This window comes from Festucalex cinctus, chromosome 8 (genome assembly GCF_051991245.1).
Source record: "Festucalex cinctus isolate MCC-2025b chromosome 8, RoL_Fcin_1.0, whole genome shotgun sequence".
Lineage (NCBI taxonomy): Eukaryota > Metazoa > Chordata > Actinopteri > Syngnathiformes > Syngnathidae > Festucalex > Festucalex cinctus.
The window spans coordinates 28990330-29014024 of NC_135418.1; the positions used below are offsets into that span (position 1 = coordinate 28990330).

Consider the following 23695-nt stretch of genomic DNA (forward strand, 5'->3'; position numbering starts at 1 on the left):
CCCGCGACCCTTGTGAGAAATAAGCGGTCAAGAAAATGTATATATATATATATATATATATATATATATATATATATATATATATATATACACACACACACACACATGCATATACACACATACATATACACATTAAAGAAAAAAAACTGCTAATATACAGCTGATGTATCTTGATTATTAATAACAAAAGTTATTATAACTATTAATAATGAACACCTTCAATAGTATATCATGTACATATATTCTCATACTTTTACATCCACATATATATATATATATATTTTTTTTTTTCTTGTCAATATCAACACTAATTTGACAATACTTACAGATTCAGTTTTTCACTTCATTGATTCAAACGAAAAAAAAAAATACAAATTCAATTTAGGTAATTCAAATTCAGTTTTTAAATCCAGCTTTTCAAAATGATCAGCACAAATTCAATTTATGTAATTCAGATACAGTTTTTCAATACAGTTATTGAAGTTTAGCGATTCAAATTCAAATCTCAATCATTCAGATTCAGTTTCACTACATCCGCCAAGACGGGTGCAAAAAAAAGGTGCCACAGCACACAAGAGCAAGAGCAAGAGCAAGAGCAAGAGCAAGATCTATTCTGTATGCGTTAAGTGTTGCAAAATACTCTGACAGGCAAATCTGTGTCGGGGGTTCAACTTGATCAAACTTTCTTTCTCGACCACATGGACGCGAATCATCAGTTACGAGTGCACGAATCTGCTCTTCTCGTTCACGACCACTTTTGTACTCTTTTTGAATGCTTTGTGTCACAATTACGTCAACGTAACACCGTGGACGTTTCGTGCGTTCAAAAAAAACACACAAAAAAAACAGTGTTTCGTGTGTGTCTGTGATAAACGTGACATTCTTTGAGGTTTGATCTTGCGGGGAATTGTCACACAAAGACTGAAACGCTGCATGCGCTCGGTCCATACAAGAAACTTTCATCTCAGACGTGGACTTCGGTTTGTACTTGTCAGTACCGCGATCAAAATCACATTTTGCTAAAAGCAGGCATTTCTAATGGCGAGCTACGTTGCTAGACAACAAAGTTGGCCCCGCAACATGGCCTGGCTGTGGCGATTCACCGGGTAAGTGAGCGCAGGTTCGAAACACCAGCTATCACATTTTTAAAAATAAACACACAGGAGGAGGAGGAGACAGACACAAAAAATGGGAAACCAAGGCCTCTATTTTATTTTTATTTTATTTATTTTTAAATGGAAGAGAGAGAGATATTTTTTATTTTATTTTTATTTTTTTTTATTTTTTATTTTTTTTTATTTTTTTTATTTTTATTTATTTATTTATTTTTAAGAGAGAGATATTTTTTAGATCACATGCCTCTGGCCCACTCTGACACACACTCACATTTTTTTTTTTTTTTGTCTTTTAATGAATGGGGGGTTCGCTCCCAGCCATTTTCACATTTCGCAACCCCCTTCACTCCCAGGCTGTTTTACTGGATTTTGACTGGATTTTGCAAGTCCCACAGAATTATTGTGTTCTATTGCTATAAAAACATGGAACCTATCAAAGGAAAGATTCAAGTCTCTTCTTTTATCAGGAGAAATATTTCGATCTGTTATCGTTTAGCAGCAATTAGCATTAGAAGAGCGCAAAGTTTCATTATTATTCACAAATCTATTTAAAATTGGGAGAAATTGAGCTTTTTTTTTTTTATTATTATTATCAATATGGCCCTGGTTGAGCTCCTTTGCTCTGCTGCCACCTGCCGGCCATTTGTGTAATAGCTACCATTTATGCAACAGTTCTTTGCTGCATCAAAGCCTTCTGTATGCTCTACAGTGGTGTCCAAACTACGGCCCGGGGGCCATTTGCGGCCCGCCGTCCATTTTTTAGTAGCCCACGACATACGCTAAAAATGGCATTTGACTCAGTTCAAGTAAAAGAAAAACAAAGATGTTTAGAGAGGTCAAAGTAAGAAGGGAGGGTGTTGAAAAACACAGGTGTTATTAAAGGATATTTTAGTTAAACTAAAACTAACGAAAAAACAAAAATTCAAAAAACAATTTCGAAATAAAATAAAAACGAAGATGCTTTTTTTTTTTTTTTTTAAAAAGAATACTAACAAACTACATTTTATGTTTACAAAACTAACTAAAATAAAACTAACTATAATTGTAGCAAAAATGTCCTTCGTTTTAGTCTTTGGTAATTCATTTAATGCATGAGCCTTGGGGGATGATTTTAAATGTGATTTTTAGTAGATTTATTTTGATATAAATCGGAATAATGACCTCACGCCCATGGTGTTTTTTAAATATTGCACACAAGTAATACACATAAAAAAACTAAAACTAACACAGAGACTAACTACACTAAAACTAAGCATTTATTAAAGAACTAAAACTAATAATAAAAAAAAACTCACCACCCTGAAAACTAATTAAAACTAACAATTAAAAAAAACAAAAACAAAAAACAACTCAAAATATAAACTAAAATAAGAAATTCCTATAATACTACCATATCACAAATAAATTATTGTTTGTTGATTATTGAATTCTGTATTAATCCAGGCCAGGAAGTCGAAAGCGGGCTTTGATTTCAGGACCAGAGTCCGACCCAAAGAGGAACTGCACTTCTTCCATCAGCGTGACCATCCAAACATCTGTAAGTTTGTGACAGCTCAATACTTTTTTTTTTTTTTCATATTAAAGCGACACAACACTTATTAATCATTCATCATTTTCCATTATTGGATTATATCTTTGGCATCTTATTCCCTGAATTAGATTTTAAACGGATTAAGTGTCCGAATTGGATCCTAATTTTTTTTTTAAATATTGTATTGTATTTTTAAATCTTGTCACTCTTCACCCAGAGTGCAGCGGTCACGCCAGCCGCGAATAACACTTTGTCGAACCAGACTAACAGCGCGATGGATCAACTCATTCAGCAGATGAAAGATCTTTCACTGGGCAGCACAGGAAGTGTGAGTACCCCCTCGCATGTGCCCATTTTGTTGCAATTTGTCCCACCTTTGCTTGGTGTTGAAAACCTGATCGACGTACACAAAGAAGCATATCTTCAATTACAACAGTGCTTCTCAAATAGTGACCCCCCCCCCACCCCCAGGGGGGCACGAGGCTCCATCAAGGGGGGCACGTTTGACCTCAAAGAACATGCTTTTTTATTTTTTTATTTTTTTATTTTTATTTTTTTTACTGTCCTACAATAAAGTGCAATTGCACCTCCACTACATTAGGGGGCAGTGGCGCTCTCATTATTGGCAGAGTGTGCGCAGGGAGCATTCGCTCGGTGGTGTAGGGGTTTTGTTTGCACACAGCAAAAAAAAAAAATCAGCAAAAATTATTTTATATTTTTGTTTTGTAGGTTAAATTTTATTTTATTTTATTTTATTTTTAAGATTGTGCTCCTGTGTTAATGTTGGTGATCAGTTTGAATGCATGATTATTTATTGATTTTATGTCATTTTCTTCACTGGGAAGTCGATGAGAGAGAGTGGCAAACTGGTGCCTGCAAGCCAAATGGATGGTAAAAGTTTGAGAGGCTGCTCATATTCGTCTTTTAACTCATTCACTACCTTTGACGGAAAAAGATGTCAAATGATGCGATGCATTTTTGCTGGGCTGGCAGTGAATGTGTTAAATAAGAGAGGTTCGGCTCTGACAAGTCAATTGAACTTTTTACCTGTTAAGATTGTAAACAGCACAACAAAAAGTTAATGTTCATATGGCCTTTTTTTGTTTTGTTTTTCTGTGAAGATCCCGGAAAGTGTTGTTAATATTCGGTTATCTGGCTTTCTATAAAACAAACGTTTTTTTCAGCGCTGCAGTCGCCGCACTTTTTTTTCTGTTACAAACTGAACCCCGGAACACCCCCCCCCCCCTCCCCCTCCCCCATCCGAAAAGGGAAACGTTATGTGGCCCTCACAGGAAAAAGTTTGGGAACCCCTGCTTTAAGAGCTAATCTAATCTTTAACATGAATTAATATTGTGAAAATCACTCTTCACCCAGAGGCCAGCAGTCACGCCAGCCGCGAATAACACTTCGTCGAAGCAGACTGACGGCGCGATGGATCAACTCATTCAGCAGATGAAAGATCTTGCACTGGGCAGCGCAGGAAGTGTGAGTAGTTTTTATTTTCCAGTATTGGATTAGGCCAGTGTTTCTCAATTCCGGTCCTTCGTTTTAGTCTTTGTTAATTCATTTAATGCATGAGACTTTGGGGATGATTTGAAGTGTGATTTTTAGTAGATTTATTTTTTATATAAACCGGAATAATATGGAATATGGTGTTTTTTAAATATTGTGCACAATACTACACATTAAAATAAAATAAAAATAAAACCAATACTGAAACTAACTAAACTAAAACTAAGCATTTATTAAAGAACTAAAATTAATAATAAAAAAAAACAAACTAACAGAACCATCCTGAAAACTAATTAAAACTAACTCAACTTTAAAAAAAAACAACCTCAAAACAAAATAAAAACTAAAATGAAAAATTCCAAAACTATAATAACCGTACTGCCATATTACAAATAAATTGGTTTATATACTGTAGCATTTTTCTAAATATGCAAAAGCACAAATAAATTATTTGTACAATTTTTAGGACTAAATACAATTTCTCTTCATAACATTATGTGGCCCTTGCGTCCTTCTGATTTTCTGTATGTGGCCCTCAAATGAAAAAGTTTGGACACCCCTGTTTTAGGTGAATTAATGAGTATAAATGTACACGTATTTGCACGCACGCGCACACACACAAACACGTACTAAAAAAAAAATAATAAAGAAAAATTGTAAAAATTGTATTTTAAATCTTGTAAAATCACTCTTCATTCAGACTGCAGTTGTCAAGCCAGCCGTCAATCACGTGTCGACGCAGACTGACAGCACGTTGGATCAACTCACTCGGCAGATGAACGATCTGTCACTGGGCAGCGCAGGAATTGTGAGTATTTTCATTTTTCGTGCGTAACCGGGGAATTAACGGGACGTAATAAGCGAGAAAAAAAAGATGTCTTGGATACAAAAAAATACTGTTCAGAGTAAAGTCCTCAACACGTCCGGTTTCATGTCATTTGGCGGGTCGGGGGGGGGCGTTCCTAATGTGTGCACTTTTTTTTTTTTAATATTGTATTTTAAAACTTGTAAAATCACTCTTCATTCAGACGGCAGTTGTCAGGCCAGCCGTCAATCACGTGTCGACGCAGACTGACAGCGCGATGGATCAACTCATTCAGCAGATGAACGATCTGGCACTGGGCAGCACAGGAAGTGTGAGTACCACAACAAAACAAGCGTCTGACATTACCGGTAGATAGCGTTAGCGCGTCCACGTTATGAGAGGGGTTTCGAGGTTACGCTCGAGCCTTCCTGCTCGAATCCGATTGGAGCAAATGAAGCGGAGGCGTGTCCGAAGCGGCGCTCCGACTACCGCTTCGGACATGCCGAAAAATCTCGTTGACCACTGATCATCCCAAATCTGTTTAAAACAGTGGGGAAAAGAGTTTTTTTTTCTACATGGCTCTGTTTGATCTCTTATACTCTGCTGCCACCTGCTGGCTGGTTTTGTAATAACTACCATTGCTTCAAGCGTTTTCTTCAGTTCAGAGGCTACATCAAAGCCTTCTGAATGCTCTAGCATTAAATAAAAAAACAACCCAAAAACGTATAAATACGTCTTTGGGAACAAATGAGTTAAGAAGGCGTTTTCTTCAGTTCCGAGGCTGCATCAAAGCCGTCTGCTCTAGCATTAAAAAAAAAAAAACATTAAAAAACGTATAAATACGTCTTTGGGAGCAAATGAGTTAAAGGCCCAGTATGCCGGTTTCACTCAGGAAAATGCACATCTGTGTTTATGTTAATCTTTGTTGGTGATTTCATCCTAAACCCCCAACCAGCCTGTATTTTGTTATTTTGTGTTTGTTTTGTAAACAGCAGGACGTTTCTGTGGAAAGACAGTGTTTACATCCCTCCAGCCAATCGCAGAGCGGGGGGGGCTCACTCACTCACTCACTCACTCACTCACTCACTCACTCACTCACTCACTCACAGAAGCTTACGTGTGTGAATGAGTAACAAATCCGTGCGTGCTTTCAAATTGCCGCGGGAGTGACGTCACACAGCCGACATGTTCACCCGGCCCCGTTTGCGACACGACCCCGCCCCCAGCCCCCCCCCCACCCCCCCCCCCCCCCACCCGCCCCGCCCCCGCGATTGGCTGGAGGCGTGTAAACACTGTCTTTCCACAGAAACGTCCCGCTGTTTATAAAACATACACAAAAGGGCAAAATACAAGCTGGGTGGGGTTAGGACAAAATCACCAACAAAGATGAACATAAACCCAGATGTGTCACTTCACGTCACGCTAGATACCAGACACTATAATATTGCACTTTGCCCAATAAAACTTTACTCAAATTTAGATAAAAATATCATTGGCAACCATAGCAACCATAACCAACGTTTTAACGTTACAGCCGTCTACGCCGCCGTCCAGCCCGGGTTCATCTCAGGCTCACGCACCAGATCGAGCTGTCAAGAGAAAAAGGTGCGTTGACACTTTTCAGCCTTCCCCATTTGAGTGGACGTCACACGGTTGGTAAACGGCGCCATTTCTTTGAGCAGAAAGGATGACTTACTTTCTTCCACGGTGAAAAGGGCCGCATCGGCGACGCACTTGATACGTGTACGTGTCGACCAATCTCTTCTGGGGGGCGGGTCATGCATTTAATTGTGTCATCATGTAGTCACAGTTGTATTTACTTGCAGCCAAACAGACTCCAGTGGGCAAGATTGCAGTCACAGCCGCAAAAAAGTCCACCAGTGGCGGCCAAACGCGGAAACGTAACATCCAGATGTTCTACAGCGACCAACGTAAGATCCAGATGTTCTACAGCGACCAACATGAGCCGTTCTCTCTGGTAAGCAAATGACTGTCACGGTTCATGTCTTTAAAAAAGCAACACAGGCCTTATTAACTCATTTGTTCCCAAAGACGTATTTATACGTTTTTTTGTTTTTTTTTAATGCTAAAGCATTCAGAAGGCTTTGATGCAAGCCTCTGAACTGAATAAAACGCTTGAAGCAATGATAGTTATTACAAAAACAGCCAGCAGGTGGTAGCAGAGTATAAGAGATCAAACAGAGCAATGGACAAAAAAAACCCTCTTTTTTCCCCATTGTTTTAAACAGATTTCTAATTAAACATATTCGAATGCTAATTGCTGCAAAACGGAACAGAAAAGATTTAAAGTGCATCTGAAATTCAAAAATAAAATTAAATCCTTAATTAAACTATAAACATTTTTTGGCTGACCATGTCAAGCCATATAATACGGAAAAATCTAATTTACATAAAATCAATAAATAATAATGCATTCAAACTGCTCACCAACATTAACTCAGGAGCACAATATTAAAAAACAAACAAAAAAAACCGTAAAAATATAAAATAATTTGTGCTATTTTTTTTATTTTTTGCTATGTGCAAAGAGCAAACAAAACCCCGACACCACAGAGCGAATGCTCCCTGCGCACACTCTGCCAATAATGAGAGCGCCACTGCCCCCTAATGTAGTGGAGGTGCAATTTCACTTTATTCTAGGACAGTAAAAAAAATAAAATTAAAATTAAAAAATTTTTAAAAAGCATTTTCAGGCTTAGCACACGACATGTTTAACATCCACTCGACTCTGTCCTGCTTTTGAAGAAGCGCTTCTTTGGCGAAATTCCACCTTTCATGTGTTTTTTTTTTTTCAATTGCGCTGCCAATCTTACCACTGAAGAGCAAAAAAAATAAAAAAAAAATAATATATATATATATATATATATATATATATATATATGTATATATATATCAAAATTTTGTCACAATTTATCGTAGGGGTGTGCCAAAAAAATCGATTCATAAAAGAATCGTGATTCTCACTGATTAATCGAATCGAATCGATATTAATATCCAAAAATCGATTTTATTTAAATTAGAAATGAAGAAGAAGGGGAAAAGGCAGTTGTAGGCCACATGCTGTTTTTGTGGAAAACGGCACTTATAATACAAAATTAATAAATGTCTCCATATGTTAGCATGTAGCGTGCTAGCCTGTCCGTTTGTTTGTGCACGCAGGTCAGGAGCTGGACGAGCACGCCGAAGGTGAGTGGCGCGTCAGCCGATTGCGAGCCCCGCCCACTGCGCCGACGCCGTCGTCGTCAACGCAAGCTAACGTTAGCCTGTTAGCATCCCGAGGGAAGTCAACAAATCAGGACGAGCGCAAAAATGTGCATTCTCGCCTGCGATGTCGCTTCCCGTCCACGCTGGCGTTGCCATTGGATGAGGGGGGAACTTGTGGGGGTGTGGCCGCCGCTGTTATGCAAATGACCCGCACGCGGTGACGTCACAATTTGAAGTGACGTGTCACGCGACTCCGCATCCACTCGCTTGTTTTCGTTCCAGAAATGCAACAAAAAAAAAATAAATGACAACTGCAAAAACAAAACACACCACAGCAAATCAAAAATCACACCGACAAAAAGTTAATCATCAGAAAACACAAACACAAAAGGAGAAAAAAAAAAAACAACGAAAAGGTTGCCGCAAACACAAACGAACGAACGGAAGTAGTTGGTAGATGGAAGGGGAGGGGCCTACATGGGAGGGGTTTACATTGGAGTGAACAGATTTTATGCTCACCAAACAGTAAACCGAGAAAGAAAATTGATATATAGAAATAGATAGATAAATAAATAAATAAATAAATAAAGAATCCATCCATTTTCTTAAAACCGCTTACACTTTTATTGTCTAAGACTAACGAATGAACAATTCTGAGCTCTCTCTCTCTCTAAAAAAAAATAAATACATAAATAAATAAATAAAAAATAAACAATTAAAAAAACAAGGGAGAGCAATGATGTTAAGACGTTGAATCGATAAGACTAAAAAGAAACCCACTAAAAATAAATAAATAAATAGAAAAATAAATAATCCATCCATTTTCTTAAAACCGCTTACACTTTTATTGTCTAAGACTACCGAATGAACATTTCTGAGCTCTCTCTCTCTCAAAATAAAAAAATAAAAACATAAGAAAATAAATAAAAAAATTAAAAAAAACAAGGCAGACCAATGATGTTAAGACGTTGAATCGATAAGACTATCGAATTAACAATTCTGAGCTCTCTTTCTCTCTCTAAAATAAAAAATAAAAAATAAATTAATTAAAAAAAATTAAAAAAAACACGGGAGAGCAGTGATGTTAAGACGTTGAATCGATAAGACTACCGAATGAACAATTCTGAGCTCCCTCTCTTTAAATTTTTTTTATTTTTTTTATTTTTTTAACAAATTAAAAAATAAAAAATAAAAAAAACAAGGCAGAGCAATGACGTTAAGATGTTGAATCGATAAGACTACCGAATGAACAATTCTGAGCTCTCTTTAAAAAAAAAAAAAGAGAGCAATGATGATAAGACGTTGAATCGATAAGACTACCGAATGAACAATTCTGAGCTCTCTTTAAAAAAAAAAAAAAAAGAGAGCAATGATGATAAGACGTTGAATCGGTAAGACTATCGAATTAACAATTCTTAGCACTCTCTCTCTAAAAAAAAAAAAAAAAAAACTTGAAAAAAAAGAGAGCAATGATGATAAGACGTTGAATCGATAAGACTATCGAATTAACAATTCTGAGCTCTCTCTCTAAAAAAAAGAGAGAGAGCAATGATGATAAGACGTTGAATCGGTAAGACTATCGAATTAACAATTCTGAGCTCTCTCTCTAAAAAAAAGAGAGAGAGCAATGATGATAAGACGTTGAATCGGTAAGACTATCGAATTAACAATTCTGAGCTCTCTCTTAAAAAAAAAAAGAAAAAATAAGAGAGAGCAATGATGATAAGACGTTGAATCGATAAGACTATCGAATTAACAATTCTGAGCTCTCTTTCTCTCTCTAAAATAAAAAATAAAAAATAAATTAATTAAAAAAAATTTAAAAAAAACACGGGAGAGCAGTGATGTTAAGACGTTGAATCGATAAGACTACCGAATGAACAATTCTGAGCTCTCTCTCTTTAAATTTTTTTTATTTTTTTTATTTTTTTAACAAATTAAAAAATACAAAATAAAAAAAACAAGGCAGAGCAATGATGTTAAGATGTTGAATCGATAAGACTACCGAATGAACAATTCTTAGCACTCTCTCTCTAAAAAAAAAAAAAACCTTGAAAAAAAAGAGAGCAATGATGTTAAGACGTTGAATCGATAAGACTATCGAATTAACAATTCTGAGCACTCTCTCTCTAAAAAAAAAAAAAACCTTGAAAAAAAAGAGAGCAATGATGTTAAGACGTTGAATCGATAAGACTACCGAATGAACAATTCTGAGCACTCTCTCTCTAAAAAAAAAAAAAACCTTGAAAAAAAAGAGAGCAATGATGTTAAGACGTTGAATCGATAAGACTATCGAATTAACAATTCTGAGCACTCTCTCTCTAAAAAAAAAAAAAACCTTGAAAAAAAAGAGAGCAATGATGTTAAGACGTTGAATCGATAAGACTACCGAATGAACAATTCTGAGCACTCTCTCTCTAAAAAAAAAAAAAACCTTGAAAAAAAAGAGAGCAATGATGTTAAGACGTTGAATCGATAAGACTATCGAATTAACAATTCTGAGCACTCTCTCTCTAAAAAAAAAAAAAACCTTGAAAAAAAAGAGAGCAATGATGTTAAGACGTTGAATCGATAAGACTACCGAATGAACAATTCTGAGCACTCTCTCTCTAAAAAAAAAAAAAAAAACCTTGAAAAAAAAGAGAGCAATGATGATAAGACGTTGAATCGATAAGACTATCGAATTAACAATTCTGAGCACTCTCTCTCTAAAAAAAAAAAAAACCTTGAAAAAAAAGAGAGCAATGATGATAAGACGTTGAATCGATAAGACTACCGAATGAACAATTCTGAGCACTCTCTCTCTAAAAAAAAAAAAAACCTTGAAAAAAAAGAGAGCAATGATGTTAAGACGTTGAATCGATAAGACTATCGAATTAACAATTCTGAGCACTCTCTCTCTAAAAAAAAAAAAAACCTTGAAAAAAAAGAGAGCAATGATGTTAAGACGTTGAATCGATAAGACTACCGAATGAACAATTCTGAGCACTCTCTCTCTAAAAAAAAAAAAAAAAACCTTGAAAAAAAAGAGAGCAATGATGATAAGACGTTGAATCGATAAGACTATCGAATTAACAATTCTGAGCTCTCTCTAAAAAAAAAAAAAAAAGAGAGCAATGATGATAAGACGTTGAATCGGTAAGACTATCGAATTAACAATTCTTAGCACTCTCTCTCTAAAAAAAAAAAAAAAAACCTTGAAAAAAAAGAGAGCAATGATGATAAGACGTTGAATCGATAAGACTATCGAATTAACAATTCTGAGCTCTCTCTAAAAAAAAGAGAGAGAGCAATGATGATAAGACGTTGAATCGGTAAGACTATTGAATTAACAATTCTGAGCTCTCTCTAAAAAAAAAAAATAATTGAAAAAAAGAGAATAATGATGATAAGACCTTGAATCGATAAGACTATCGAATTAACAATTCTGAGCTCTCTCTAAAAAAAAAAAAAAAAAAAAAAAAAAAAGAGAGCAATGATGATAAGACGTTGAATCGGTAAGACTATCGAATTAACAATTCTGAGCTCTCTCTAAAAAAAAAAATAATTGAAAAAAAGAGAATAATGATGATAAGACCTTGAATCGATAAGACTATCGAATTAACAATTCTGAGCTCCCTCTAAAAAAAAAAAAAAAAAAAGAGAGCAATGATGATAAGACGTTGAATCGGTAAGACTATCGAATTAACAATTCTGAGATCTCTCTAAAAAAAATAATAAAAAAGAGAGCAATGATGATAAGACGTTGAATCGATAAGACTATCGAATTAACAATTCTGAGATCTCTCTCTAAAAAAAATAATAATAATTGAAAAAAAGAGAGCAATGATGATAAGACGTTGAATCGGTAAGACTATCGAATTAACAATTCTGAGCTCTCTCTAAAAAAAAAAAAAAAAAAAAAGAGAGCAATGATGATAAGACGTTGAATCGGTAAGACTATCGAATTAACAATTCTTAGCACTCTCTCTGAAAAAAATAATAATAATAAAACTTGAAAAAAAAGAGAGCAAAGATGATAAGACGTTGAATCGGTAAGACTATCGAATTAACAATTCTTAGCACTCATTCTTTTTTTAAAAAAAAAAAGCACCAACCTTAAACTTCCAATTTCCAACTCCCAAATTATAAGACGGTAAATGAAGGCAATTGTGCCAATTAAAAAAAAAAAAAAAAAAAAAAAAAAAAAAATCCAGAATTAACTATATACACATAAAACACAAAAGACAAAATGAAGATAAATAAATAAAAAGGATAAAGTCATGGCAGCAGTAAAAATAAGAATAAGAAAAAATATATATACAAACACATATAAACACACATACATACATATATTATAATAATAAATAAATCAACAAATAAATATAATAATAATAATAATAATAATAATAATAACCATAACAATAATAATAATAAAAGTAAGAGATGACGTTTCCGGTAGTGCTCCACTCGGCCGTGGCCTGCAGCGAGACGCCTCCCTCCATCTACCAATACTTCCGTTAGGTCAACGTTACGCTAGTTCGGAAAATTGTTACGATACTTCGTTTGTGTTTGCGGTAACCTTTTTTTGTTGTTTTGTTGCTGCATCCAACATCCTATATTAGCTTTGGAATTAATGGTATCGGCATGTTACTTGTTAATATAGTCACCGATACCGATACCACGGTAATGCGGTATCGGTGCCTCCGCCGATATCAGTATCGGTATCAGAACAACACTACTGTCGTGTTTAGTTTTTTTGTTTTTGTTTATGCGTTTTGCACTTCAGGGCCACCGTGCGAATGCCTTGAAAAATGACAAGTTTGTTGTCTTTCAAGAACAAATGGGGGCAAAAAAAACCAAAAAAGTGGATGCTTGGAATCGCCCTTCGTCATCATCTTCTTCGTTTTGTGTATGAAATTGATGTTTTTTCTACTTATTCATCTATGTATTTATTTATTTATTTATTCACTCGCCTATTTCTTATTAATTTAGTGATGTAAAACTTATTTACTTGTAAAAACAAAAACAAAAAAAACAAACAAACTTGTGTACGCACTTCAAAAACAAAAAAATTGCTTTGTTCCTGTTTCGTTACTTTATTCCGATTTGTGTTTCACGTACAGCACTTTGTACACACCAATGTCTGTTATAAATTTATATTTATAAATACATTTGAGTTGAGTTGTCATGTGTCCATGCACTACTTTTATTCCAATTCTCTCTGGTCTTCCCATTCAAAAAAGGGGCGGGAGCTTAAAAAAAAAAAAAAAAAAAAAAAAAAAAGTGAACACTTTGTACTTCCTGTCTTTATTTGTTGAATTTATGTGTTTTTGTTTTTATTTTTTAAGTGTATATTTCTTGAAGTGTGCTGTCATCAACTTGTAACATTTTGTGGCGCTTAATTTGTTTATATTGTATTTGATGTTGATTCTGTCGAAAAAAAAAAAAAAGTAAAAACAAAAAAAAACAAAAAAAACTTTGTACTTCCTGTGTTCATGTTTGAAAAAAATAAAAGTCAACCGAGTGAGGTTTTCTCATCATTGTTGTTGAAAAAGACACAATCCAGAGTCAGGTTTTGATTGTGTTGCCATGGAAACGAGGACGTCCGCAAGATTGCAGCGAAGGAAATGAGGGCTCAAACTTTCATCCAGGAATTTACGTTTATTTTATTTTTTTTGACATCTTGTGACTCGGCAGTTTTTCGTTGTGCACTTGATTGACAGCTTGGTGTCCCGCCCACAAGTCAAGTACTTAACATACATGTAAATACTTGTATTATATATATATATATATATATATATATAATACAGTGGGAAAATACATGCTCCATCCTAGTCACTTTGGGAAAGCTTTCCCACTGCTTTGTTTCATGTTTACAAACGTTCCATCCTCGTCGCTTTTGGTCTCATGGAAGATAACCCGGAAGTGTTTACGGCGCACCTAAGGTGAGATGGTGGGCGAAAAAAACAACTTTGCCTGAGCGCAAAGTTTTTTTTTGTTTTTTTTGTTGTTGTTTTTTCAAAAGCGACGTGTAAACAAAACAGTGGGGAAATACATGCTCCATCCTAGTCTCTTTGGGAAAAGATTTTCCCACTGCGTTGTTTCATGTTTACAAACGTTCCATCCTCGTCGCTTTTGGTGACATGGAAGATAACCCGGAAGTGTTTACGGCGCACCAAAGGTGACATGGTAGGCGAAAAAAACAAAAACAAATTTGCGTTCCCTCTCGAATCAGAGCCGGAAAGTCACACGCTCTCGCAGTGGTTACACATCTTGTTCACCGTGCATGAAGCCTTCCATCACAATGACAGATTCTGCCCTGGTGCTTTAGTTACCATGGATACCATCCTGGCATGTGTGTGTTTATTTAACTCAATCCTCATGAAAACTCGAGACGAGACTGTGGTTCTACAAAAATGCTCACCGGGTTTTACTCTGTGTGCTTCTGTGTGTTTGTGTGCGATGGCTGCAATGCATCATGGTACATTTCGCTGAACTCTGCCATTTCTCGAGAACGGAGGCGGGGAGAGAGCGAGAACATGTGTACGCATGTATCTCCCAGGCTCTCACATGCAACAACGCACGCTGTGTCTCAGACCTGCCTATGTCTATAAATGGATCACCCACTTGCTTGTTGCCGAGTGACAAGATGCACGAATGCGCTCCTATATATGAGGATGCTATTTGCATCCAGCAGCTCACTGAGGAGCAAATACAGCTAATGGTCTTCAAAATACAATTTCTCCACGCAGCAAAACTCACTCATCGCCGGTGATTCTGACTCTCCTCTCCCACATGTGAGGACACTGTAAAATTAAAACACTTAAAAAAAGAAAACCGTGTGGGATGGAAAATCCGCGACAAATGAACCTTATTAGAGCGGGGGAACGCCGCTCCGGATGCTGAGTAACTGGGATTGATGTATTTCTATCTCTTGCCCGTAGAAGGCGCTAAGGAGCAATATACTGTACAGCGATTGTATTTTTTACAGGAGGATTAGTTTACATTTGTGCCTTTTGTTAGTTGTTTAAACTTTCGGCCTTTTCATATTTATACATGTTGAGGCATTACAGAATAAAAATAACGAACCTTTCACACCATTTGTTCGTCTTCGGTTGAAGAAGGAAACAAGTTGTGTCGGCTGAATATTTACACAGCGTAAATGACAACTGACACTTACACGATGTCTTCTTTAAAGAACAATACTATAATATAGTATTACACCAAAAATAAAGGAAATAGCGCTTACAATGTTCATTTCATTAAGGCTCTCAATGTTGCCGTTTGTCTTAACCGGGTACCCGTAGCAGAGTGTCTAGGCTCTCCTCTCATTGGTCCAAAAACACCCGAGCCGTGTTTTGATTGGTCAGATTAGCGGCCTGCATTGGAGACGAGGAAGATGAAAACGAGTTTCTTCCGGTCGGTAGTCACTCTCTGTTTGTGTGGTTTTAAAATGTAAAATAAATAACGTCTTTAAGCGGTACAATAGTTCGACGCAGATTCCTTTTAGCGACAGAATGATGCGGATGCACTGCGAGGAACAACGTGGTTACACATCGTTCGAATATCTCGTTGACACGGATTTTGCTCCGTTAGCCTAACGACAGGCTAACCTGCCATACATTGGAAGGAGAAGTTCAGGTGGCTGTGCTAAGCAGGAAACATCACCGGCAAAGGTAAAAACGCACTTAACTTTCTTTAAAATATCAGCAACATGTGAATAAAGTGGCTGGAATACCTTATTAAACCTGTTGGGGATTTTTCTGGCGCCCCCCACTGGCTCGACCACTTTTTTTTTGTTATGTGAAGTATTTTATTACATGAATTCTATTTGCTCTCCAATGTTTTAATTTCTTAAATCAAATATTCTAAAGTACCAAATAAAAAAAAAAAGTGGCCATTCTGTTCGCTGTTGATTAAATACGCTGCACAAAAGCATATCTGCGCACGTGTGTACTGTTAAACATTAAAGTTAATCAACTTTAATTGGCTAAATGTGGCCCTGTCAAATTATAGTTTGATTGTCTTGAGCCATTGACACATTTCACAGCAGGAGGCAGAAATTTAAACCTGCTTGTCTCACTCATGTACTCATTCAATGCCCTCCCTAAAAAGTACAAACACAATATAATGTTTTTTGTAACATTTAGAGTTAAGTTTTATGTGCTACCTTCAACTATTATCAGCCTCGGAAACGTCAACGAGGCGGATGTCGGGGTCACCAATGTAGCGAGTAGTGACGGGAGTCGGAGGCGGAGTGTTGAAGTCCGGAGCCAAAGACTAATGAATCATCTATCATGAATTCCTGCTTTTGATTGACTTTCTTAATGATCTTACATCTCTCTCTCTCTCTCACGCACAGCATGGCCTGCCCTCCAAGCAAGCGCCTCCGAGGCCTGAACCAGGACGTCCCGTTGGCGGATCCCGCCGAAGTCGACCCCTTTGGGGACGACGACGACTTCACTCAGGATGACCTGGATGAGATCGACATCATTGCCTCGCAGGCCATCGGGTTGGCGACCACGACGCCGGCTTACGGGTCCAAGGAGGCGTCCAGACCTGGATCGGAGCGAGCGCACGGGTCAGGATTTCATCCCTCCGCCAGGCCGCCACTGGATCGAGGCAACAACACGGGCGGCTTTGGTGGCAAAAGAGGACATTTGGAGCCACGTGAGAGAGAGACAACTGGTGAGTATGTAACCACAAATCGTTCTCATCGCGACCAAAACTGCCATTGCAATGCAATTTGAACCCCTTCAGACACATAGATGGTCCCAGTGGACATGTCATATTTGCATCTCAATAAAATTCATAATGTGGATGATGTCAACACTTCTAGTTCATGATTGATTCTTACATAATCAATCACAATCGCAAGTTGATTTGCATGAATGTTCATGTTAAAAATGTTACATCTAAGCTTATAAGTTTACAACATGTTACAGCCATATTATCCTGGTGTCCACTAGGGGGTGTGAATTGCCTAGTACCTGACGATTCGATCCGTATCACGATTCATAGGTCACGATTCGATTCGATACCGATTAATCCCAATATGAATTTACGAGTCGATTGTTGCAATTTTTTTTTTTTTTACTCAAATTTAGAAAATACTAGGGGTGTGAATTGCCTAGTACCTGACGATTCGATTCGTATCACGATTCACAGGTCACGATTCGATTCGATACCGATTAATCCCGATACGAATTTATAAGTCGATTGTTGCGATTTTTTTTCATTCAAATTTAGAAAATACTAATCAGTAAGCTTGTAGAGTGTAAGATTTATATGAAAATGTATTATTTATTTATCTGAAATTTCAGTCTTATAGAGGTTGTAATCTGTTTCATGTTTGAACAGCATTAAAATAAAATATTAAGGCTTAATGTTCCGTTCATATAACATTCTTCCATGCTCAAGGTGTGAATCCTAAAAAAAAAAAAAAAAAAAAAAAAAAAAATCGATTCTGCCCTTTTTGAATCGATTCGAGAATCGCGCGATGTAGTATCGCGATATATCGCCGAATCGATTTTTTTTAACACCCCTAGAAAATACCATTCAGTAAACTTACACATGTACACTGTAAGATTTGTATGAAAATGTATTTATTGATCTGAAACTTCAGTGTTATAACTGTGAGCCACTGTATTTAACAAACAGGTTGTAACATTTTTCACGTTTGAACAGCATTGAAATAAATTATTAAGGCTTAATGCTCCATTAACCCATTCACTGCCATTGACGTGTATATCCGTCAATGGCAGTGAATGAGTTAATATAACATTCTTCCATGCTTAAGGTGTGAAAGTGAGACGTTTTGTGGAATATTTGTCCATCAAAAATGGATGTTAAAAAATCGATTCGGCTGCCGATTGAATCGATTCGAGAATTGCATGTTGTAGTATCGCGATTTTTTGAAAGTTTTATGTGGGAGTTGTTACGCCGCAAAAGAAATGTAGAGAATAAAAATCATAATAACACGTGGGAATGCTTCAGCACAATAAAATCACATGACTAAATTATGACTAAATCTTGAATTAATTTTTAGTCAAAAGACCATAACTAAAAGTAAATGAAAATTTCTTGTCAAAATTAACACTGGTGTGTTTGTTTTGTTTGCGTGCTCAGGCAACCGGCCGCAGGAGCCGAATGCCGGGCGAGAGGACTCCTACGTCCTGCTGGAGGCTCAGCACGCAGATCTCCGGAGGAAGGTGAGCTAGCTAGCGCGTCTTTGAAGACGTCCACCGTGGAGGATGAAACGCAACAACCGGAGCAGGTCTGCGGTGTCTGTGTGCGGCCAGCTGAAGGAGGTGGAGGAGGAGATCGTGTCGAAAAGCGGCGAGATCCGCTTGCTCAGGGACTCGCTGAGGGGAGCCCAGCAGGAGAAGGAGACTCAGAGGCAGGCCCTGGCCCTGCTGGAGAAGCAGAAGCAGAGAGAGCAGAGCGACAAGGAGAAGGAGCTCAACAGGAAGGCAAGTGCCATCAACGCCCACCTTTTATTATTATTATTATTATTATTATTATTATTATTTTTGCAAGTTGTGGAGTCGCGGAACCGCAGATTTATTTGTGGAAGCAATCACTGTTTTTGTGCTGAAGCCATCTAGTGGTAATGTTGGTGCCAAGGAACGATGTCCAAGTGAGTTCAGACGCTTCACTAATCTCAATTCTCAATTTATCGTTGTTTATTTAAACAAAAGTAGTACTATGGCACCATCTTGTGGTGTCTTGGTGCCATAGGAACTATGTAAAAGTGAGTTTAGGGTCTTCACTTTGACAAAGGCGGTGATACGGCACCATCTTGTGGCATTTAGGTAACCAAGAAAAAATAGGGATGTGAGTTGAGGAACTTCACTTGGACAAAAGTAGTGCTATGGCACCATCTTTTGGTGTCTTGGTGCCAAGGAACTATGTTGAAGTGAGTTGAGGGGCTCCATTTTGACAAAAGTAGTGCTTTGATGGCGTCTTGGTGCCAAGGAACTATGTTGAAGTGAGTTGAGGGGGGGCTTCGTTTAGGCAAAAGTAGTGCTTTGTCGCCATCTTGTGGCAACGGTGCCAAGGAACTATGTTGAAGTGAGTTGAGGGATGGCTTCGTTTAGGCAAAAGTAGTGCTTTGGTGCCATCTTGGTGCCAAGGAGCTTTGTTGAAGTTAGTTGAGGGGCTCCATTTTGACAAAAGTAGTGCTTCGGTGCTATCCTGTGACATTTAGGTGCCAATGAATTATGAAGTAGTGAGTTTCGGAGGCTTCACGTCAACAGAAGTGGTGCTTTGTCGCCATCTTGTGGAATTTTGGTGCCAAGGAACTATGTTAGAGTGAGCTGAGGAGGGCTTCGTTGAGGCAAAAGTAGTGCATTGGTGCCATCTTGTGACATTTAGGTGCCAAGGAGCTATGTAGAAGAGTGAGTGTAGGGGTCTTTGCTGAGACAAAAGTAGTGCTTTGTCGCCATCTTGTGCCATCTTGGTGCCAAGGAACTATGTTGAAGTGAGTTGAGGGGCTTAATTTAGACAAAATTAGTGCTGTGGTGGCATCTTGGTGCCAAGTAACTATGTTGAATTTGTTGAGGTCGATTCATTTAGGCAAAAGTAGTGCTTGGGCGCCTTCATGTAGTATTTAGGTACCAATGAACTATGTAGATGTGAGTTTAGGGGCCTTGCTGAGATAAAAGTAGTGCTGCGGCGCCATCTTATGGCAATTTTGTTGCCAAGGAATTTGTTCAATTGAGTTGAAAGGCTTCATTGAGACAAAAATAGTGCTTTGACGTCCTGATAGTTTTGGGAACTTTGTCGAAGTGAGTGTAGGAGCTTCACTTTAGACAAAAGTAGTGTTTTGGCACCATCTGGTGGCATCTTGGTGCCAAGAACCACAGTAGGTAAACCACAATTCTACTGGGAGAGCACAGTACACATTGGGCTAATGTTGTTGTGACCCGCCCATTTTGTTTTTCGCGCAGGTTCAGTCGCTGCAGTCGGAGCTGCAGTTCAAAGAAGCCGAGATCAACCAGATGAAGAGCAAACTGCTGAGCGCCGACAGGAGCAAGCCGGCGTCGCCGCTGCCGAGAAACAGGTCGGCCGTCCCCACTTAACGTTTGACGTTCGATAATGTGCAATACCACAACAATCGAATGTGAAGCGAAGTGCCTCAATGATGGCGGTTGTCGTGCTCATGAATTCTTTTTGTGTCTCGCTTAGCCCCAAAGTGCCGAACGGGCTTTCGCACCTGCACGGCGGCAGCGGCAGCGGCAGCGTCAGCGGCTCCTCCTCGCCGACAGGAAGCGGCTTCATCACCAAGGAGACGTTCGCCGCTCGGCTCCCGTCCACAAATGCGGCGCTCAAAACTTCCGGCAAGAAGCGCAAGGACGGTGAGTCGGCGGACCGTTTGCCGTGAGCTGACGTGGCGCCGCCATGAAACGGTTTTTCGTTTTTGTGCCGATGTGAATGCAGGAAGTGTTGACAAGCAGGAAGTAGCCTGGCCCGATCCGTTCCGGTGCGACCGACCGCCACACCGCCAGCAACCAGGTCAGTAGTGCCTTGTTGTAGACGCTTTACGAGCGTCTTTCTTTCTTTCTTTCTTTCTTTCTTTCTTTCTTTCTTTCTTTCTTTCTTTCTTTCATTTTCATTCTTCTTTTTCATTCTTTTTCTGACATTCTAACTTTATATTTTATTCTTTCTTTTTTTGTTCTTTTCTTTTTTCTTTTTTTATTTCAATTTTTCTTTCTGTTCTTTTTCTTTCTTTATTCTTTTTCATTCTTTTCTTTCTTGTTTTTCTTTTTCTGTTTTCATTCTTTTTCATTCTTTTATTTGTCATTCTTACTTTTCTTTCTTTCTTTTGTTCTGTTTTTCTTTTCTATTTTCATTCTTTTCTCTTTCTTTCTTTTTCTGTTTTCATTCTTTTTTCTGTCATTCTTTTTTATTTTTATATTTTATTTCTCTTTTGTTTTTCTTTCTTTTGTTCTTTCTTTTTCTATTTTTCTTTTACTTATGTCCTTTTTCTTTCTTTCTGTTTTCATTCTTTTTCATTCATTTCTTTCTTTTGTTTTTCTTTTCTATTTTCATTCTTTTTCATTCTTTTCTTTCTTTTTCTGTTTTTATTCTTTTTTTTCTGTCTTACGTTTTATTTTTATTTTTTACTTTTCTTTCTTTTGTTTTTTCTTTCTTCCCTTTCTTTCTTTTATTTCTGTTTTTGTTTTCTTTGTTTCTTTCTTTTGTTTGTTCATTTGTTCTTTATTTTTTCATTCTTTAATTTCTTTCTTTCTTCAGTTCATTTTCCCCCCTTTTTTTATTTGGGTCATTATTTCTTTCCTTTCTTTCTTTCATGCTTTATTTTTTTCATTTTATTTTGCTCCTTTCTTTTCTCTCTTTTGTGCTTTGTTTCAATCAAATTAACATGGTAACCGTTTCTTTAATGTACCTGATATTCTATACTTTGTTGAAAAATAAATGCATTGTGTTTAATGGAATTTTTCTTTTTTTTCCCCCTTTTTTTTTTTTTTTTTAAGTTGAGTTGTTTTGGTTTTGTTTGTTTTGTTTTGTCGATTTCTGAAGTTTGAAACCGAGGCGAGTGGTTGTCCGTGATGAAACTTCCAACTTGTTGCCCCTCAGGTGCAGTCCTGCTGGGCTTGTTGCTGCAGCAGCCTCTCTCTCCCAGCAGCCTTTGCCTCTCGCACTTGCTGTCCGTCAGCCCGAGTGACATCTGCTTGACGGCCAAGCCAAACTCGGCCGCAGACTTGAAGTAAAACACACACGTGCACGTGTTGATGTGAAGGGATGTGTCAAATTTTTATTTACCTTGAGCTTTTAACTGATGTTTCTGTGCTTATGTGCAGGTCGGCCGGTGCGGGCAGGAGTCGAGGCGAAGCCCCCCGAGCGACGCTCAGTCCGATCCAGAGTTTGGCTTTAACGGGGCTCAACATGCTGACTCAAAGTCAACCTGCGGCAACCCAGGCCCAGCAAGAACACGGGTACGCCAATTACTAGGGATTTGATAACCAAAAGATGTTTTTATTTCAACATCAACATTTTGTTCTTGTTACAAACAAGAACTTCTTATTAATAAAAAAAAAAAAAAAACGAATGAAGAATGAATTTTGACTGTTCAACTATATATATATATATATATATATATATATATATATATATATATATATATATATATATATATATATATATATTTTTTTTTTTTTTTTAAGTTCCTTCAGGGAGATACTGAAAAGATTTTTTTTCTTTTTTTTTCAGTATTGTTCATTTTTGTTCATTTGGCAGTTTTACCGATTCAACATATCATCATTGCTCTTTTTTTTTTTTTTTTTTTTTTTTTTTTTTTTTTTTTTTTTACAAAATAACTAATTTGACAACCAAAACATGTTTTATATTTTTAAAACATGAACTTCTTATTAATTAAAATAAAATGTAAAAAAATTAACAATTTTGACTGTTCAACTACTTTTTTTTTTTTTTAGTACCGTCAAGGGAGATACTAAAAAAAAAAAAAAGTTTTTTGTTTTTTTTTTCCCCCCAGTATTGTTCATTCGGTCTTACCGATTCAACATATCATCATCATTGTGCTTTTCTTTTTCTTTTCTTTTTTTCTTTTTTTTTTTTTTGTGCTCATGAATTCACCTAATAAAAAAAATCCCATACCCTTTACCTTAACCGGATACTTAAGTCTCGTCAGAGTCGTGAAGTTCAGAAGGTCAGGAGATCAGAGGAAAGATCAAAGGAAAGAAAGATGAAGACGAGTGAACTCCAGCACCAACCAGACACCACTAAATACTAAAAGAAATAAAAAATAAACATTCGATATGTGTGTGTACGCAGATGTCCCGGGGCTGTGTTTCTCCTCCCGTTGCTGGACATGCACCTATCCCACCTCTGCCAGTACCTGGACGCGCGGGGCGAGGCCGCCGGGTCTCTGGCGGAACGCCGCCCCGCCGCCACGGGAGCGCAGAGGCCGGACGAGGCGGACGCGAGCGCCGTCGGCCTGGAAGACGCCGGGTTGGCGGCACTCAAGATCCTCTACCTGCTGATTAACCACAGCGACGAGGTGTGCTGACGTGAACGTTGATGTTAGGGGTGGGGAACCTCTGCGTACCTCACGATACGATATGATATGCGATACAAGGCTCATGATAACAATTATCTGACGATATGATGATACCGCCATTATCGATATATTGGTCAGGTAATAATAAATCTACGATAAAACTACTCGAGACATAAACCGATGTTTTTTTCAATAAGAAAATAGTTTCGTTTTGTACCATCACTGAAACACAATATTTAAAACTGGTGTCTTCTTAACAATGAGTACTTTAGTATATAAAATAAAAAAAAAATAAAAAAATAAAAAAGTCTTCTTAACAGAGATAACTTTCTGTGAACAAATTTCTTAAATTCTTAAACAAAATTGGCACACATGTCAGTTAGTTACATAGTCAATTCTTTCATTTTATAAACTTTGACACAATTTTTTGTGTAACATTGCAAAAGTAAATAAATACTAAATAAATATTAAATTAATTTTAATAT

At 37.3% G+C, this 23695-nt stretch overlaps 2 protein-coding genes across 5 annotated transcripts in view; both read left to right on the forward strand.

Moving 5' to 3' along the window:
* Positions 1–936: 936 nt before the first annotated feature.
* Positions 937–13694, forward strand: LOC144023855 (uncharacterized). The gene is made up of 10 exons (XM_077529776.1): positions 937–1106; positions 2559–2652; positions 2864–2974; positions 4021–4131; positions 4859–4966; positions 5187–5294; positions 6498–6568; positions 6646–6706; positions 6790–6941; positions 8144–13694. The coding sequence occupies exons 1-10, from the start codon at positions 1039–1041 to the stop codon at positions 8172–8174; spliced, it is 915 nt and encodes a 304-aa protein (XP_077385902.1). The 5' UTR covers positions 937–1038; the 3' UTR covers positions 8175–13694.
* A 280-nt stretch (positions 13695–13974) lies between these two features.
* The window catches only part of atrip (ATR interacting protein), a 14781-nt gene continuing 5060 nt past the window's right edge, over positions 13975–23695 (forward strand). The window contains exons 1-10 of one of the 4 annotated variants that reach the window (XM_077529771.1): positions 13975–14115; positions 16533–16858; positions 18299–18381; positions 18472–18642; positions 20122–20234; positions 20360–20529; positions 20612–20686; positions 21770–21899; positions 21994–22128; positions 22985–23210. In XM_077529771.1, the coding sequence (XP_077385897.1) occupies positions 14078–14115; positions 16533–16858; positions 18299–18381; positions 18472–18642; positions 20122–20234; positions 20360–20529; positions 20612–20686; positions 21770–21899; positions 21994–22128; positions 22985–23210 (1467 nt within the window). In that variant the 5' untranslated portion in view covers positions 13975–14077. Of the gene's footprint in view, positions 14116–15522; positions 15847–16532; positions 16859–18298; positions 18382–18446; positions 18643–20121; positions 20235–20359; positions 20530–20611; positions 20687–21769; positions 21900–21993; positions 22129–22984; positions 23211–23695 lie in introns of those variants that run through there. The other 3 variants (XM_077529774.1, XM_077529773.1, XM_077529772.1) reach the window with 3 other exon arrangements.

Coding starts and splice junctions, on each gene's coding strand:
- LOC144023855 (XM_077529776.1), top strand. CDS start 1,039: ATGGCGAGCTACGTTGCTAGACAACAAAGTTGGCCCCGCAACATGGCC. Junction 2,975..4,020: donor CACTGGGCAGCACAGGAAGT/GTGAGTACCCCC, acceptor CTCTTCACCCAG/AGGCCAGCAGTCACGCCAGC. Junction 6,707..6,789: donor CGGCGACGCACTTGATACGT/GTACGTGTCGAC, acceptor ATTTACTTGCAG/CCAAACAGACTCCAGTGGGC.